The sequence below is a fragment of the Panthera uncia genome (genome assembly GCF_023721935.1).
Source record: "Panthera uncia isolate 11264 chromosome B3 unlocalized genomic scaffold, Puncia_PCG_1.0 HiC_scaffold_1, whole genome shotgun sequence".
In the NCBI taxonomy this organism is placed as follows: Eukaryota; Metazoa; Chordata; class Mammalia; order Carnivora; family Felidae; genus Panthera; species Panthera uncia.
In genome coordinates, this window is record NW_026057582.1 from 72,078,023 (window position 1) to 72,096,502 (window position 18,480).

Consider the following 18,480-nt stretch of genomic DNA (forward strand, 5'->3'; position numbering starts at 1 on the left):
GTGACCTGGCTGAAGTCGGACGCTTAACCGACTGCGCCACCCAGGCGCCCCTTTATGTCGTTTTAACACTAATACTACCAGTATGATTTTCCCTTTTATGTAAAAGTCTAATAATTTACTCTCTTATGAGAGTTTCGGACTGACTATCTTGCCTCAGATTTTGGAGGGTGGTGGGCAGGCGATTGATTACCTCATTTCCTTATGACTTTAATACTAGTTTCGTACTCTATAGTTTTTGCCTTGGGATATACCCTTGCTGCTGTTCAGTCTAATGGTCTTGCCTCTGCTGCCATCTTGTGGCCATTTTTTGGTTTGAATGTCAAAAGTTCACTCGACTTTGAAAAGTTTTTGTTTTTCCCTTTGGGGATGGGTACATTATCCTTTGGAGAGGGGTTTTTCTTCTAGGACCATAAAGTGAAAACCCAGCGGATTCTGGAAGGTGTTCAGGATTCCCCAGCTACACCATCGATGAGGAAATGGGGTGACAGCTTCCCTTCCATATCCATCAAGCAGAGATAATACCTGCCCTCCTCTACCCCATCCCATGGTGGGGGGGTACAGCATGTCCTTTGTGTAATGGCAGTTTCAAAGTAGGTGTTGACAACTTGCTACTAATTGGGCCTGAGGAACTGCCTCCTATGCACCTTGAGAGGCAAGTAATTTTCTGAAAAGGTTTTGTTTGCCCTAATATTCAGTTGGTCTGTGAGATCCTGGCTACAAAACGGCACTTGATGCCATTTTGAAACATCTTTATTTCTGTACTTTTGCATGTAAGCCTGGGACAAGTGAAGCTTGGAGTCATATAGAGTTTTTCTCCCCACATAAAGGTGGCTTTGATCTTTCATTTTACAACTGAGGCAAGCAATCTAGTTACATTGATTCCAACAAGGTGATAGGCAAGTGGCACCTTGGGCAAATACTGAGATTGTCCATTGTTGCCTAGGCAAGCTTCAGTGGAGCAGCCTATAGATTAGAAATGCAATCTGGCCTCAGGAGTAACTCACACACATCCCCTTTACTTACTTTCCCTCTGCCTGTCTTCCAGATGGTCTATTCAGCAGCCTAATAAAAAGACATGCCCAACGGCCAAAACCTGTAGGCTATTCTGGCATTGGATTTGATAAATGAATCTTTGAGAAAAGTTTGCCTACATTTTTGGAGGCTCAACCGAATCACAACACTCCTCCTAGTCCTTCACCCCTCTAGAGTCCTAGTGTTCAGCCTGGTGGCCAATTTTAAAAGTGGGATCAGCAGTGCTAAATGGAAAAGACTATTTGTGGCTTAACCTTGGTTTTCCAGTGTGTCTCAACAAGAGAGCTAGGGCCTGTTGATTCAGTAAAGTGTTAAAAAAAAAAAAAAAAAAAAAAAAAAAACTTCATGGACCTCTCAGCACCTGGAAGAAATTGCCTAACTTTTTCCCTGCTTTGTTAAATCCATTCTGATTGTGTCCTGAGGAATTCTAAATTTATGAGGTAAGGTATCTTGTCATTGCTTGGAATAGTAATTTGTGAGCCCTCAGTCCTATTTCGGTTGGGCTATGTTCCAAAATCCAATCTTTGCCTGCTATGGATATAACAAAAATGTCCTCAGACAGCAGAAAATAATGCTACTCTCTTTTACATTAAAAAAATAGAGGGGAAATAAGAACTTTCGTGTGGGCAGCTGTATCATCCAGCAGTAGTTAATTCAAACTTGAATTTTTCTGAATACAACCTTCCTGAGGACACAACCCTTGCAGGCAATAGCAGTTTTGGACTTTTGGCTTGCCTGAGTATGAAGGAAGGAAATGGTCCTTTAAGCCAGTGTGACAGCGTAATGGTTACTCTCCAGGGGACCTACAGTGCCAGTATGCAAATGATGCATAATTTTAAAAAGTAAAATGTATTATTCTCAATAGCGTTCGCTCACTGAGAAATGAGGATCTAAAGACATACTCCCCAAATCATTCTGCTCTTGGTTATCTTGGAACTAGTATGCTCCTACAGGATTATGTATTTAAGTCTCACTGCCTGGGAGTAGTCACATCCCGTTATTTCTTAGAAAGTTTCATATCAGGTCTTTAGCTCATGAATGTTCTACAGTAACTAAAATTGAGACGTGTATGCCTGTAGAAATTTCCTTTCCCATCAGTTTCTCTGAATCTTGATATGAACTGTAATATGTTACTAGTCTCCAAGTAGTTCGGTTCTTCTGGCCTGCAAATGCTTTGTGTGCTCTTTAATTATAGATAGATATCTCCGACCCCCAGCCCCCATGCAATTTCACAGATTTTTCAAAGATATCAGAAATATTTGTGCAAGAACTTGATGTGGGAAGGGAGATGTCTGGATGCTTTTTGTCTAAAAGGGGCTACAAAGAAAAGCTGCATGGGGCTCTGACAAGTAGCTAACAAGGTTTTGGGACTGGGCCTGCAAGTAGATTGAGCCCCTTTGGGGGGCAATTCGAAGGATTCATCTTTTTCTTATAAAAATAAAGTCTTGGGAATCTTGGATCCCACAGAATTGTTTGTGGGGAAATAGATGGCACAAACTCACTGTGTCTTAAGAAAGCCAAGGATAACAGGTAAAATTCTTATTCTTGAAAAAACGAGATAGAATTTCCAAGAAAGAAATATTCTTCCTCCAAGGAAGCCGCTTCTGGAGAGGCATATTGGCAGCCCAAACTATTTTAGGACATTTGATGGACAGGGAACATTTATCTGAGGATGTTGGAAGCTAACATTCTTCGTGAGGTAACATTTTCTGTAGGAATTCCATCTACAATAATTTTTAAGAAGAAAACTTAGGGGAGCTTGTCTGGCTCAGTCAGTAGAGGGTGTGACTCTTGATCTGGAGTCAAGAGTTTGAGCCCCACATTGGGCATAGAGCTTTTTTTTATTTTATTTTATTTTATTTTTTAATTTTTTTTTTTAACGTTTATTTATTTTTGAGACAGAGAGAGACAGAGCATGAACGGGGGAGGGGCAGAGAGAGAGGGAGACACAGAACCGGAAGCAGGCTCCAGGCTCCGAGCCATCAGCCCAGAGCCGGACGCGGGGCTCGAACTCACGGACTCACAGACCGTGAGATCGTGACCTGAGCTGAAGTCGGACGCTTAACCGACTGAGCCACCCAGGCGCCCCCATAGAGCTTTAAAAAAAAAAAAGAGGAAGAAAACTTTTAGTTCAGCAAGCAATGATTTTTTTTTTTTTAATGTTTATTTACTTATTTGGGGGATGGGGGAGGGGCAGAGAGAGAAAGAATCCCAAGCAGTTGTCCTTGCTGCTAGCGCAGAGCCCAACATGGGGCTTGAACTCTGAACCGTGATACCATGACCTGAGCCGAAATCAGGAGTCAGATGCTTAACTGACTGAGCCACCCAGGTGCCGCTCAGCAAGCAATTATTAAAATGTCCTCCTGGTACCCCCAGTGACAGTCTTAAATATTTATGGAGCATTTCTTTGTGTTAGGCCCTGGGCTAGGGATGTAGCCCCTGACCTTGAGGAACCCTGCAAGGTGGAGGTGAGGGGCAAGTCAGCCAGCGGTTATCATACAGAGTGATGAGGTCTTTGCTGAAAACCTGTCAGACCAACTACCGAATACCTTCACGTCAGAGAAAAAGCAGTCTACTCTTTGAGAAAACTCAGAAAAAGTTCCATAGGTGGCATCAAATGAGATAATGACCTATTAAATGTACATGTGTTTATGTATATCTTTACCTTGACTTGGAGTCAAAAGTCATCCAAGCCAGACTCTTAAGGGCGAACTCATCACACTTCCATGAGATAGGTATTGTTGTTATCCCCACTTTACAGATTAAGAAAGAGATACACAGAATCGGAGATTTGCCCAAAACCACAGAACTTGTATGGGAGCTGGGGCAGGCCATGACTAGGCCCTAGCCAGTTTGACTGCAGAGCTCTCAGTCTTACTGGGCAGACAAGGACCACTAAGTGAAAGGAAATGTGTAATGTGTAAACATGACCACTTTAGCATGTGGTTGGCATGTATGAGATTTTAAGCATTGGGGAGTAAGTTTTATTCCTAGCTAAAAGCTCTGGTATTACAGATGAGATAATACCAAGCTTTTGGTTAAGTACCCAGGAGCTTGTCTTAGTGTTAAACCTCTGCTGCCACTAGGACACAAAAGGAGCACCTTTGCATTCAACAAAGCAGTGTTTTTGAACATCTCCTGAGTGCTTTCTTTGAATGGTTAGAGTCAGCTTCCTATTTCACATGTAGTCTGGTGAAGATGCCCATGATTAATAGTTTCTGTTTAGTTCCCAAACACTTTCGGCCCAACAGATATCCCCCTACCCCTGCCCCAGGTAACTGCTGTCTTCAGTTTCTCATCTACTTCAAGCCTTCACCTTGGAGTCCTTGCTCCAAAATGTGGCCTTTGTGCTACAGCTACCCAAGGTCCCCCTTGCCCTGTTTATCCTTTTCCTTTCTGGCTCCAGTGGACCCCGGGGAAGGGTGACCTTATTAAAGACTCTTTGAAACAAAGTTGTCTGTCATCTCTTTAGAGACACCTCTCCCCCTCTCTACTGGTAACTCAAAAAGGAACTGTCTCTGCTATCCACTCCTCCCACCATCCCTGGAGAAAGGACAGGTTGGAGTAATAACACGTGGTCATTGCTTGGGGTGAGCAGCTAGCTAGCTGCTATAGTGATTGGATAGTGCCAGTTCTCATCCCACCTCCCTGCCATGAACAGCTGACTGGCTTCTAGGATGGGGGGGAGGTAGACACGTAAAAAATTGCTCAGGACCCTCCATTCTGTGTCTCTTTCAACTTTGGCTTTGTTGTCTTCCTTTAATCATTTTTCACTCCCAGCTCTGCTGTTTCCCTTCCATCTATTCTCTGGAATCTTCCAAGCAAGCCGCTGTAACTTTGTATGCCCTCTCCACCCAGCCCCCTCCCCCTCCTCCTGGGAAGACAAGGAGAGCGCACCCTCTCCCTGTGGGGATAGGCCTGGGTAGCTGTTGTAACCTGAGAAAAGAAGGAAAAAGGCCAGGCCTATTGAGCCAGCAGTGAGCTCCCTGTGGCCTGCCAGAGGATAAGAACCTTGCTCACTCAGCGCCCTCCCTTTTTTCTTTCCCCTCCCCTGCTGCAGCAGGGCCCTCCCCCATCCGCACACACGGGCTGCTGGGTAAGTGGCAAGATGGCTCCCCTGCATGTCTCCGGCTGATCGCCGCCGCTCCGCCAATACAATAGAGCCAGCCACTACCAGCAGCCTGGCCCTCTTCCTCCTCCTTCTCCAGAGAGACCAATCCAGCCGAACTCGGGGTTTGCCGTGAGGACTTAACGCTTATCTCTTAAAAGCCAGATCTATTTTAGCCTCCCCTCACCACCACCACCACCACCACCACCACCACCTCCCCTTCCATTTACCATTTTTTGGATCCCCAATTGCTACATCTCGATTTTCTCTCTCTGGATCGGGTGGCTGGGGAGGAGGTGGTGGGCTCTTGGGACAAGGAAGGTGTTGTGGTTTTTTGGTTGTTGTTTTTTTTTTTTTTTTTATAATTTTTTAGGATTTTTTTTTCTTTGGTTTTTGTTATTTCTTCCATTCCAGAAAGGGATAAACAGCACTTCCAGGGGGAGAAAAAAAATCATGTTATCAGAAAGCAAAGAAGGGTGAGAGCCTCACATTTCCATGTATCCCTTTACCCCACCACTTTAGCCCACCTCATCTTCCTTCTCTTCCCCATGGCTTTCATTCCGTCTTTCGTTTTGGTTTGTTTTCAATCACTCTGCTTTCCCTCTTTGTCCTTCCTGCCTGATTTCTAATTGGCCCAACTTGCCCTCTCCGTGTGGGAAATAGGTATTTTTGGGATAAGTCTTTTCTTTAGATTTAGGCAGTTGAATCGCGTGTTTCTGTGGGGGCCGGTTAGCTGGGGGCACAGTTCCGATTTTCCCCTCCCCCTTCCCATGCATCCCTCCCTGCCTGCTCTGGGGAGGCTGTTCTGACCTCTGAGTGTCAGTCAGCCCGTTGGGAATGCTGAATTTTCTGGTGGTGGTTATCGGTGGGGGGCTTGGTTTGCCCTCTCCTGAGTCTTAGGCTCCTGCTCATCTTAATTTGGGGGAACCCAAACACTGGGAACCCCAGTGTTTGGTGGTAGTGGGGGTGAGGTTAGAGATAGAAGTTAGGGATGAAAACAGAAAAAGGGGATGGAAAGATAGTTTATCTGAAGTGAATCTTTGGGATTCATTGCCTGAAATGGGAGCTAACTTGTGTGATTGAGAGTGGGGGTAGGGGGATTCAATATTGGGGAGGCGATACATGGTGTGGGGGGAGGGTGTGTCTTGACTAGGAGGCCTGCTCTCTTTATCTCTTGGAAGTTGGAATGAGGGAGTGGGAGAAACTGGGCGAAAGCCGAATATAAGAACAATTCCTACACCTCTGAGCAGGTAAAAGTGGCCTGATTCTTCTCTGAGCTTTCAAACTCCAGCAATTGTAGCTTTTTCTTTTTGGATGACAGAGGGTCCTTGTTGAAGCTTGAACCTTCATCAGCCCTGCTTTCCCTGCAGCCCCCTCCCCCACAATTTCTCCAATCCTGATGTTTCCAGATCCTGTGGGTCAGTAGGTTTTGTTAAGCAGTTGATTATAATAAACACAAGGTTGGAATCATTTGCCACAGCCACGGACATTATTTCTCGTGTTTTTAAGTAGTCAAGCTTGCTTTAACTTCTCATGCAATTTTGTTAAAGATGCCTGTGGCCAGGGGATAAGGAGGCCACAGGATTGTGGGCAAATCACAATGACTTTTGAGGGACTGTTTCAGAGAGGGATGTTACTCCTTTCCATATAAGAGTACTCTGGTGAATTACCTAAAAACAGTTGGGAGTCCTGACCTCACTCATCACACCTTTATCCTATCTGAGCAGTGAGTGGATGTGGATGCTACAATCTGTGCTCTTTCCCCAAAGAAAACAGTTTCTCACTTTTCCTGTGGGGGCATGGTCTCTAGTCTGATCTGAAAAGCAGCCCTCCCAACCCCACCCAAGTGATGAGGCATGGGGGTTTCCTGACCCAAAACCTAACGTCTTGCTCTCTCTTCCCCTTGGTTCTTTCCTGCCCTTCCCTCCGTACCTCTCCCCATACTGTCAGTGAGGAGAAGGAGGAAGTGACCATGGACACAAGTGAAAACAGACCTGAAAATGAGGTTCCAGAACCCCCCGTGCCTATTGCAGACCAAGTCAGCAATGATGACCGCCCAGAGGGCAGTGCCGAAGATGAGGAGAAGAAAGAGGTAAATTTCCAAGCCACCTGTTGGGGTGGGCGGGCAAGAACGGGCCTAGGGGAGAGAGTAGACCACTTTGATGATCCCTCTTACACAGTGGGATAGCTTTAAAAAGAAGGGACTAGACAGACTTGGATCAGGATAGGGCCAAGGGAGAATTCGCTGGTTTAGCAAGGGAGACCCCTTGTGATGGGGACAGGGCTCATTGGTTCCCCTTTCCCTGTTGGGGAAGTAGTGTAGTGCAGAGTGTTGGAAGTTTGTAATGAAAGGAAACGTCGATTAATGGCCCTTTATCTAAGACCCAGGCCCAGCTTTCCCTGCTACCCTCTCGAGCTTCTCCCTGTAGTAACTGTTAGCTTTCCCTCCTTTTTAAAAGCCTGTGGGAGTTCAACGCCATCTAGTGGGCTGTGGTGGTTCTCAGCTGACCAGCCATGCTGAGGAATTTTTGTTCCTCCTCTGCCCTCTAGTGGTCATATTGCAGAGATATAGCTACTTAAGCCAGCACTTGGGTGAGCCCGGAGGCCCCTTCTCCATTTCTCTGACCCCTCTACTTCCTTTTTTTGGCATATATATTATCTTGTGTCCTGCACCCAATTCAGGGGGTTCCCCCCATCAGAGCCAGCGAAGTCTTCTTGGCTCTTAAAGTAATAGAGAAGGAGTTAGCTGGGTTTGGGAGTGGGATAACAGGATGGGAGGGACTGTCGTGTGTGTAGCCTTTCTTTGGTGTGTGTTGCGGGGGTGGGGGCCGGTGAAAGTGATTTGATGTGCAGAATATTATTTATTACAAGGTCCTTCTTCCCCGTAAAACTTTGTCCAAGTACCTCATGTACGGTAATCCGCCCGTAAAATAAAACCCTGCCCAACTGGCCAATCGCTGATGCCGCCTCTTCCTCTGGACCCACCCGCTGCTACTGAGCTGCCCAATCAGAGCCGAGTCTGCTATCCAGGTGTCTTGGCCAGAGGGGGGCATGTATATGGGATCCTGTGATGGGCCCCCTTTTGCCTCCCTGCCTTGCTTACATCAGGGGGCCAAGAAGAGCACTGTTCTGGAGAGACTTGTATTGAGAAAGCAAAAAACATTTGGAAAGGGGTGGACTTGCATCATCTCCCTATTTGGGACACCCCAAGAAGAGCTTGTGTCAGTGCTGGGGCGCCTGCCCACATGCCCTTAACCCTTTTGAGGACTGTGGGTTGCCTTGTTTGCTGCAGACTGTTGGGATCCCCATCTAGGGCACCAAGACCTCCTAAAGAGTCAATGTTTGTGATCACAGTGCCATGCTGTAAAATTCCAAGTGGAGGCTCTCGGCTTAAGCTGTGACGACTAGGAACCCTGCAGAGAAGTCTAGGGTTTGAGCCCAGGGATTTAATGCTGATGACAGCCCAGCCATGTATCACCACTTGCTCATCAGAAGGACTTTCCTTTGGTCCCTGTTGTCCATGGTGAAGGGCAGCATGTTGGTTGCTCCGGCTTCTCCTCCATCCCTGGAGGCAGGGCCTCATCCATCCATCTGACTGGAACCACTGTCTCAGCTGGAGTCCCTGAGGAGATGCCACACACAACTCTCAGAAGAAAACTATTCTGACCTTGCTGCTGAATGTGTGCCAGGTCCTGGGGCTATCCACCTACTACCCCCAGCCTGCCTTCATCAGAGGCTCCATGATCCCACTCGGTGAGAGGACCCCCTCCCCATTTACAGGCAGAGGAGAAAGGGACTCTGGAGTCATCACCTGGATTCCAAGTATTGGGTGGTGGTATTGCTGCATCTTGCCACTGGTGGACATAGGGTCCTGCCTGCCTGTCACGATAAAAGGCCAGGACTATTCCTGCTACTCACAGGCCATCTCATCAGGGACTGCAAGATGATGCCCCTACAGGGCTGGGACTGATGTCTCTGCCCCCTTTCCCCCCGTACCCCTCGCTGAGCCTGGCCACCACCAGTGAACTGTCTTGACATCATGGAAACTGGGCAGCGTCCCCCCACACGTTTTCCTCCCGCCCCCCCTGCGCCCCTGGGAGGACTCTGGCAGTGCCGTGCTGACCACCACGCCGTGCGCCCACCTTTTTTGCCAACCCAACCCCCCACCAATTGCACAGCGCCTAGCAGGGAGGGCTCATTCTGATTGGACCGGCGGTTGACTAGATACAGTACACAGTGAGGTGCGATTGGCTGAACTGAAGATCCCAGGTGTGAGATGGTACCTGGAACATTTGTCATATTCCTAGTTATTTTCTTCTTTATTTTCTTCTTCTTTTTATTTAATATTTTATTTTAATTATTTTCTTTTTCTTTATTTTTCTGATTTCTTTATTGGATTTATTTATTTGGTTCATGTTTTTCCTGTTTTAATTAAGACCTCTTTTTTTTTTTTTTCTTTTTTTTCTTTTTTTTTTTTTTCCTCTCACTAACTTACCCATCGAGAGCGGCCTGGCTAGGGGTCAGGCTGGCCCTTAACGGAGACCAAGGAGACTTGGTTAGACGACACAAACGGGGCTGGGGGGTGGATGGGGAAAGGGGATTTCATCAAGAGGGTCCTGCCCTACCCTTTAGAAGGGTGGTAGGTCTTAGTTTTTCCAGAAATAAGCACTGAAATCTCAAAATGCTCTAATCCCCTTTTCTCTCTCTTCCTCTTTTTGCTCTGTCCATAGTCTTTCTCCCACTGAGTGTTTGGGGTAGAAATTTGCTCCAAAGCAGGTTTGGGAGTTTCTAGTCCTTGGCAGAGCCCCTAAGCCTTAAGCCCCGGTTGAAAGGAACCAGGAAGGCTCTGCTAGAGCTCTGTACAGTGGTTAGAAAGTCTGAGGCTCCCTGGGGACAATCTGCCCATCATAAAAACCTTTCTGTACCAAAAGCACCTTTAAATTCTTTCTGCCGGCAGTTGACTAGGGAGCCTCATCTCCAGTGGGTCTGGTGCTGCCCTGTAGGGGTGTGGACAGTCTTAACAGTCTGCTGTCCAAGTGACTCACTGCCAGTGTCAGTGGGTGTCAGGCTGGACAGTTATTCCAAAGGTGGTTTTCCTTGTTTCCTCATGTTTTCTGAGAGGACTAGATGACCCAGTTCTGGGCATACCTTATTGGGCTTGGTGTCCTCTTGACCCCTAGAGACCATGGAAGAGGGCATGACCAATGCCTTTAAAGGGCTGGGAGGCTCCTGAAGTCCTCTTCCAGCTTATTTCTGGTTAAGCTAATACACAGGTGTGGTATGGACTAGATGACTTTTCCCTGCTGTGATGTTTGATTTTATTTTTTTCTCTAACTTGCATTGATTCTGCTTCGTTTTTGCCGTTTGCCGCTTCTGTTTTGGTCTCTTGTCTGTCTCTGTGTCTCTCTCTCTCTGTGTCTTTGGAGCCTATGCTAAGACTGCCCCATCTAACCTCCTTCCCCCCTCTCTGTGGGGTGTGTCTCTTTCTCTTTTTTTTTTCCCCCCCTTTTCTTCTCTACACAGAGCTTGCTGCCCAAATCATTCAAGAGGAAGATCTCCGTTGTCTGTAAGTCTAGCCCCAATCCCTGATAAAGGTCAAAAGTAACCATAAAAATGAGTTTATAGAGAAATAGGTTCCCATTCTTTCTCCATGGCATTCTTGGGTCACCTCTTCCCATCCCACTCCCTGTACCCAGCAGATTTCCATCTTGGCCATTTTGTAATTCAAAACCTCAGACAATCCCTGTCATTTTTCCTAGGTCACATTTCTTTCTTAACTAACGAGACACACTGTGAGGTGTCTCACCATTTCCTGTTTAGCCCTACATGCATTTCCTTGTCCAGGTATCTGAACCCTCAGAACCAGGAGTAGGTTTGAGGGATTCCCATATAATGCTTATCAGTTTATATTTTCTTCTGAGAGAGAGTCTTAAGAGTGCTCACACCTCAAACAGTAACATTTTTAACATTTTCCCACCAAGAAGTTCTAAATCCATAAAAGCGTAATAGATCTTTGTAACTTAAATATGAGATCATAGTGTGAAAATGAATGTGAAGCATGATTAGATATGTCACAGTCTTAACTTTACTTAGATATTGGTATCACATAGCCGTGTTTTCTTGTATTCATATGTCCTTCTCAGTCTGCCTTCTCCAGTATGTTAGCTATTTTTGCCACTAAAAGTTTAAACTTCACACCACCCTAGTTACCCATCCCTCATTGCCTTTAGAGATTAGTAGTTTTCATCTGTCAGGAAGTAGCTCCAGTCCTTTTATTGTTCACTCTGAAGCAATGTTTCCCAGTGCCCAAATAAAATTTCCTTAAGTTAACCTTTTACTGAAATTCCAGTCGAAGGCTATCTGTATGTGTTATGGTGTGAACCAGCAGAGGACCTGAGACCATCTAACTGTTGGGTCCTGTTTCTTGGGGACAGCAGCTACCAAGGGGGTGCCAGCTGGAAACAGTGACACAGAGGGGGGCCAGCCTGGTCGGAAGCGGCGTTGGGGAGCCAGCACAGCCACCACACAGAAGAAGCCCTCCATCAGTATCACCACTGAATCACTCAAGGTGAGGTGGGAGGAGCCGGGGAAGGGAGGACGAGACACATTGAGGTGGGAGTAGACACGGGCCCAGTGTAACGGGGTGGGGGGTATCTGTGTCCCAGAGCCTCATCCCCGACATCAAACCCCTGGCGGGGCAGGAGGCTATTGTGGATCTTCATGCTGATGACTCCCGAATCTCTGAGGATGAGACAGAGCGTAATGGTGACGATGGGACACATGACAAGGGGCTGAAAATATGCCGGACTGTCACCCAGGTAAGGCTTCTGCACCCCAGTGTCGGGAGGGGGCAGTGGACTCAGAGCAGGCAACTAAGGTGGAGTTTTAGAAGGGAAATCTGCCATCTGTGCAGAGGGTTGGGTTAATTGCCCTTTTGGATCAACAGACTACCAAATCTAACCTGTTGTCTGTAATAATAAAGTCTTACTGGAACAAGGCTATGCCAACCCATTTATTCTTATCTCTCTGGCTGCTTAAGTGCTAGAACATCAGTGTTGAATAGTTGCAACAGAAACTGTATTACTCACAAGGCCTAAAAATATTATCTTGCCATATACAGAAAAAATCTGCCCATTCCTGTCTTAGTTTTCCTCATGACAGTTGAACCATTAATAATCCCAGGATCTGGTGGAAGAGAACTTAATCTTTCTCCTAGTTGAAAGAGCATGCTAGGTTAAATGTACCACCCCTCTTAGGAACAAGAGATTGAAAAGAATGTGCCAGTTTGGTGTTTAAGAATTCCTCCATTGTCTGATACTTACAGGTAGTACCTGCCGAAGGCCAAGAGAATGGGCAGAGGGAAGAAGAGGAAGAAGAGAAGGAGTCCGAAGCAGAACCCCCTATACCTCCCCAGGTTTCAGTAGAGGTGGCCTTGCCCCCTCCTGTGGAGCACGAAGTAAAGAAAGGTAGGTGAAGCATGCAGTTCTCTGAATTCCCAGAGCACTTTATCTGGACCTCTTTTAAAGCATTTAATGTTTTCTGCCTTTTATTTTAGTATTTTGCATATCTGTTTTACTTCCGCCTCCTTGTTACTAAGCTGCATGAGAGCTAGGTTAGAATCTTTCAATCTCCATAATACGGAGCTTCACCTTGCACATTATAGGTGTTCAGCACATTAGGTGGAAGAGTGACTACGTGGTGGAGAATAAGAAAAAAGAAAGGCGTATCAGAGGTAAAAGAGCCAGCATTGCTCCCTGCTGAAAACCATTTGTGTGCTCTTTTTGATAGTGACTTTAGGAGATACCTTAACTCGACGTTCCATTAGCCAGCAAAAGTCTGGAGTTTCCATTACAATTGATGACCCAGTCCGAACTGCTCAGGTGCCCTCCCCACCCCGGGGCAAGATCAGTAACATCGTCCACATCTCCAATTTGGTGAGTCGGCATTGTTTCCCCACAGCACAACATTGTTCAGTGGTTAAGAGTTTGAGCTTTGGGTTCCTGTTTCTTAGCTTCAGCTCCTAGATCTGTCAGTTATTCACTGAGCAACTGAACTTAATCTCTCACAACCAGTTTCCTCACCTGAAAAACAGGGACAAAGTATCAGCCTGTAAGGTTTGTCTGGAGGATTTGTGGAGGGCCTGGCACATAGTATCTCTGTGTTACCACTCTTTTTGCTTCCCATGCAAGAGAGTTCCTGACCCCTTTGCCCTCACCCAGACTTTGAAGCTGTCCTCCTGTGCCAGAGATTTGGGGAATCTGAATACTAGTTACAGTGTTGTTCTTGCTTTCTTTAAGACTCTGAAACTCTGTTTTCGCTGGCAGGTGCGTCCCTTTACTTTAGGCCAACTAAAGGAATTGTTGGGACGGACAGGAACTCTGGTGGAAGAGGCCTTCTGGATTGACAAGATCAAATCTCACTGCTTTGTAACGGTGAGGAAAGGATGCTGATCCTCTAGGTTGTGGCATAGATTTCCTTTTGTGACTAATGTGGGTGGAATTGAGGGCCCTGTGGCAAGTGGGAGGGATTGAGGCCTGTTGTGACCCTCCACCTTCTCCCTTCCTCCACCAGTACTCAACAGTAGAGGAAGCAGTTGCCACCCGCACAGCTCTACATGGGGTCAAGTGGCCCCAGTCCAACCCCAAATTCCTTTGTGCTGACTATGCTGAGCAAGAGGAGGTAAGAAACCTAGAGAAAGGAAGGAGGGGCAGGGGAGGCCATTATCTGCTAGAAACCAGCTGAGATCCTGGCCAAACCTGCAGTCATTGAGATTCCTTCTCCCTCTTCTCCCTCCCCCTTGGTTCCTTTAGTTGAACCGTGGGGCTCCAAAATCTGTATGCCCTGGTACCTGGGCTCCTTCAGTGGGAGTGATATCATCTCCATCCTGACTGTCCTTGTCCCTCCTCTACCCACAGCTGGATTATCACCGGGGCCTCTTGGTGGACCGTCCCTCTGAAACTAAGACAGAGGAGCAGGGGGTACCACGGCCCCTGCACCCCCCGCCCCCACCCCCAGCCCAGCCACCACAGCATCCCCGGGCAGAACAGCGGGAGCAGGAGAGGGCGGTGCGGGAACAGTGGGCAGAGCGGGAACGGGAAATGGAGCGGCGGGAGCGAACTCGATCAGAGCGTGAATGGGATCGGGACAAAGTTCGAGAAGGGCCCCGCTCCCGATCACGGTCCCGTGACCGCCGCCGCAAGGAACGTGCGAAGTCTAAAGAAAAGAAGAGTGAGAAGAAAGGTACTTAGTGGTGGGGGCATACACACCCGTTAGTAGGGGTCCAAATGGGATGGGACACAGGGTCAGAGGCATAAAGTCTGACTTGCTTTCTTCCACTTCAGAGAAAGCTCAGGAGGAACCACCTGCCAAGCTGCTGGATGACCTTTTCCGTAAAACCAAGGCAGCTCCCTGCATCTATTGGCTCCCGCTGACTGACAGCCAGGTGAGTGCTCACCTTCCTGCTCCACTCAGAGTAGCACCCAGTCTTGCCGGCAGTCTGCAGAGAGAGTCACGTGACTAGAGGGTTGAGTAGGCCCAGGTGTTGGCTTAGGATAGTAAGGGGAGAAACTAAGCATCACAGAAAGAGGTAGTTTTAAGAACCACGTGCCAAGTATGCCACAGAGAAGCCAAACCCAAGAGGGTAAAGGTTGACACAAAGACAGGAACTGGGTTTATATAGTTGTGTCAGCCATGCCTCTTGGAAATTGATTTTGGTTAGCCAAGAAATCCATTTTCTTTTAAAAAAAAATTTTTTTTTTTAACATTTATTTATTTTTGAGACAGAGAGAGACAGAGCATGAACAGCGGAGGGGCAGAGAGAGAGGGAGACACAGAATCTGAAACAGGCTTCAGGCTCCCAGCTGTCAGCACAGAGCCCGATGCGGGGCTCAAACTCACGGACTGTGAGATCATGACCTGAGCCGAAGTCGGACGCTTAACCGACTGAGCCACCCAGGCACCCCAAGAAATCCATTTTCTAGATTCGTCCACTTCTCTGCTTTTTTATTTCTAGGACTTTTTTTTTTTTTTAATTATTTATTTATTTTGGGCACCTGGGTGGCTTGGTTGGTTCCATGTCTGACTTCAGCTCAGGTCATGATGTCACAGTTCAAGAGTTTCAAGCCCCCACGTTGGGCTCGCTGCTGTCAGCGCACAGCCCACTTTGGATCCTTTGTCCCCCTCCGCCCCCACCCCTGCCCTGCTTGTGTGCGCTCTCTCTCTCTCTCTCTCTCTCTCTCTCAAAAATAAAAAAATTAAGAACATTTTTTTTTTTTAATTATCTATTTAAATGATTCCTACACCCCGTGTGGGGCTCCATCTCACAACCCCAGGATCAAGAGTTGCATGCTCTTCTGACTGAACCAGCCAAGCACCACTAGGATTTTTTGCTTTTTACTTGTTTGTTTGTTGCTTGGATTTTTTGCTTTTTAAATTTAAGTTTCTTCGTGATGGGCCTTTTGGGAATTTGAGGCTGATATCACTCAACTAAACAGAAAAGTGGTTTGTTCACATCTAGGTAGCTAGGGAAATACCAGAGGCCAGGCATGACTGGTGCCACTACCTGTTGTGGGTATAAAAGGTAAAAACTTGGAGGGATTAGGACCCCAAGACAAAGAGATGTGATTGCTGACACTTCTTGCTTAACAGCAGAGCTGACAGTGACCCTGAGCTAGGAGGGCAGGGTCCAGATGCAGATAGACAAAGCAGGACTGGCATGAGCAGGGCCAAGATGCCTATTCTCTACATTTGCTGCCTGCTGCAGATTGTTCAGAAGGAGGCAGAGCGGGCCGAACGGGCCAAGGAGCGGGAGAAGCGGCGAAAGGAGCAAGAGGAGGAAGAGCAAAAGGAGCGGGAGAAGGAAGCAGAGCGGGAAAGGAACCGACAGCTGGAGCGGGAGAAGCGTCGAGAGCACAGCAGAGAGAGGGACAGGGAAAGAGAGAGGGAAAGGGAGCGTGACAGGGGTGATAGAGATCGGGAGAGGGAGAGGGACCGGGAGCGAGGCAGGGAGAGGGACCGCAGAGACACCAAGCGCCACAGCAGGAGCCGGAGTCGGAGCACACCTGTGCGGGACCGGGGCGGGCGCCGTTAGCTGGGAAAACTTGAGAGGGAGAGCTGCAGGCATCAGCCACCCTGCCCTGGGGGGTTCGAGGCCACAGAGGGATAGGTACAATCTCTACCACCCTATAACCAGGGGTCTTTCACATCTTTTACCCAGTGCTGAAGTATGGCTGCCACCTGTCCCCACATACCAAATGGAGTAGTGGCCATCTTTCCCCCCCCCAAAGCCCCACCCCCATAACCTATCTCTTGGGAGTTTGCCCTCTTCTCCCTCTCATTTCCCATGTTAAATCTGAGAGGGAAGAGCTAGGTTAGGGAGGGAGGTGGTTGGCCCAGAGGTGGGGAACAGCCAGAAGCCCCACACCTCTTTCATTTTTCCTCCATCCTGCTCACCACCTCCTTTGGGTACTCACACCCCCCTCTTGGGAACAGCCGGGGCCAGGACTGGGTCACCTATGAGCTGAATCAGCATCTCCTCCTGAGTCCCAGGGCCCCTGCAGTTCCCAGTCTCTTCTGTCCTGCAGTCCTTGCCTCTTGCCCACCGGTTCCACTTTATATCCACCTTTTCCTTTTGTTCAATTTTTATTTTTATTTTTTTTATTATTAAATGATGTGGTCTATGGAAAATAATAAAAATCTGACTTAGTTTTAACTAGTGTGTATTACTGGCCTTCCTTGGGCAGGGCGTGGGGGAGAGCCAAACTGAGTTGAAGAGGACTGGTAGCATGGAAGCACCACTGTTTGCACTCCATACACTTGTTCAGGAAGCCTGCTGCTTCCTGGAGCAGGGAATTCCCGCCCTCCATCTCTGCCTTGGCTGTAACTACGTCGCCACAGAGGATCTAACTCACTGGAGGGCAGAGAGGGGAAGACCCCTGCCAAGAGGAGTGTTGGTTGGAGGGTTGAGGAGGTTCCCAGTCCTTCCTGTGGTGTAGGCTTTTGGTCACCTGCTCGCCTCCTTCAAGGCGCCTCCCACGGCTGCCGCCAGGGGGCGGCAGCCACTAGCTCAATGGGAACCTGTAAAGGAGCTTCCCAAAAAGGCTCCACTCCCCACCTCCGTCCCCTCCCGCTGCTGGCGTGCCTCGGGCCCTGACCTGTTCCCTGGGCTCAGCCCGCGGTCTCCCTGGACCCTTCTGCCGGGCTTAAGCGCTGCCCCAGTCGGCCCGCTCTGGTGCCCCGCACCGGCCCCCCCAAATGCCGCCGCCTTGTGGCCGGGGTTTATAGCCGCCCCAGAGGCCGCCCCGGGAGCTGGAGCCGGGCCTCTCCGCAGCGGGCTCCTAATTCCCCGCCTCACCACACGCTCGCCCTTCGCCCCGTTGCGGGCGGTGTGCGGGGGCCGCTCGGCGCTCCCGGCTTCACCCTCTTCGCCAGCCGTTGGAAGACCGCCTGGCGCCGGGGCCTGGACGTCCTCCCGCCCGAGTGGCCCGCCGGGCGCTGCGGGCCCGGCCCGGGAGGGGCGCTGCATCTGTATGCGCCCGGCGGCCCGGCAGCGCCGCCCCCGCCCCCGCCGCGCGGGCCCGGGCTGGCCGGGGAGGGTCGGAGGCTGGGCTCTCTCCCGCGCGCCGCGGAGCCGCCTCGCTCCTCCGCAGGCGGAGCCTCCTTCCCCCGCCCCCTCCGTCTCGCTCCCTTGTTCTCGCCGGGGCCGCTCAGACCTGCAGCGGAGCCGCGGCGCCCGCTCCGATCCGCTCGGGGCTGCGCCCCCGGGACCCGGCGACGGGGGCGGGCGGGGACGCTCCCCGCCGGCCTGGGCCTCTCGGCACTGCCAGGTAAGGGCGCCTGCCCCGGAGCCCGGGGTCGACAACCCGCGGAGGGGCAGCAGGGGGCCCGCAGCCTGCGGGTGTCTTCAGAGCGGTGCGCTCCGCGGCTGGGAGCCCACTGCCCGCTCCCGTCTCCCGCGCTCTACCTCTTTCCTTTCTTCCCCGCACCTACTCTCCCTCCTTTCCCCATTTTCCTCTCCCTCGATTTCTCTTCATCCTGCCTTCTCTCTGCCTGTTTGCTTCCTCCGCCTCTTCCCTCTCCCTCTTGCCCTTTCTCCATCTCCTCTTCCTCTTTGCCTTTTCCTTCCCCTGCCTTTCCTTTCCTTTCTCTTTGCCTTTTCCCGCTCTCCTTTCCTTTCCCCGTCCCTTCCCTTTCGCCTCCTCTTCCCTTCCCGCTATCCTGTTTCCCACTCCTCCAGCCCTTCCCTTCTCCTCGTCCCGCCTCCCGCTCTGGTCTCCCCGCTTCCCTCCGGCTTCCCTCTTCGGCTTCCCTCTTCCCTCGGGGGGGGGGGGCGCAAAGGACTG

The 18,480-nt window shown here is 49.4% G+C and overlaps 1 protein-coding gene across 8 annotated transcripts in view; it reads left to right on the forward strand.

Moving 5' to 3' along the window:
* The window catches only part of ACIN1 (apoptotic chromatin condensation inducer 1), a 33,976-nt gene extending 17,126 nt beyond the window's left edge, over positions 1-16,850 (forward strand). For 3 of the 8 annotated variants that reach the window (XM_049613096.1, XM_049613101.1, XM_049613100.1), the window contains 11 exons: positions 7,091-7,232; positions 10,664-10,706; positions 11,575-11,708; positions 11,806-11,958; positions 12,465-12,606; positions 12,929-13,074; positions 13,465-13,572; positions 13,712-13,819; positions 14,056-14,380; positions 14,482-14,582; positions 15,903-16,850. In XM_049613096.1, the coding sequence (XP_049469053.1) occupies positions 7,091-7,232; positions 10,664-10,706; positions 11,575-11,708; positions 11,806-11,958; positions 12,465-12,606; positions 12,929-13,074; positions 13,465-13,572; positions 13,712-13,819; positions 14,056-14,380; positions 14,482-14,582; positions 15,903-16,229 (1,729 nt within the window). In that variant the 3' untranslated portion in view covers positions 16,230-16,850. Of the gene's footprint in view, positions 1-53; positions 5,617-7,090; positions 7,233-10,663; positions 10,707-11,574; positions 11,709-11,805; positions 11,959-12,464; positions 12,607-12,928; positions 13,075-13,464; positions 13,573-13,711; positions 13,820-14,055; positions 14,381-14,481; positions 14,583-15,902 lie in introns of those variants that run through there. The other 5 variants (XM_049613102.1, XM_049613103.1, XM_049613098.1 and 2 more) reach the window with 5 other exon arrangements.
* The last annotated feature ends 1,630 nt before the right edge of the window (positions 16,851-18,480 follow it).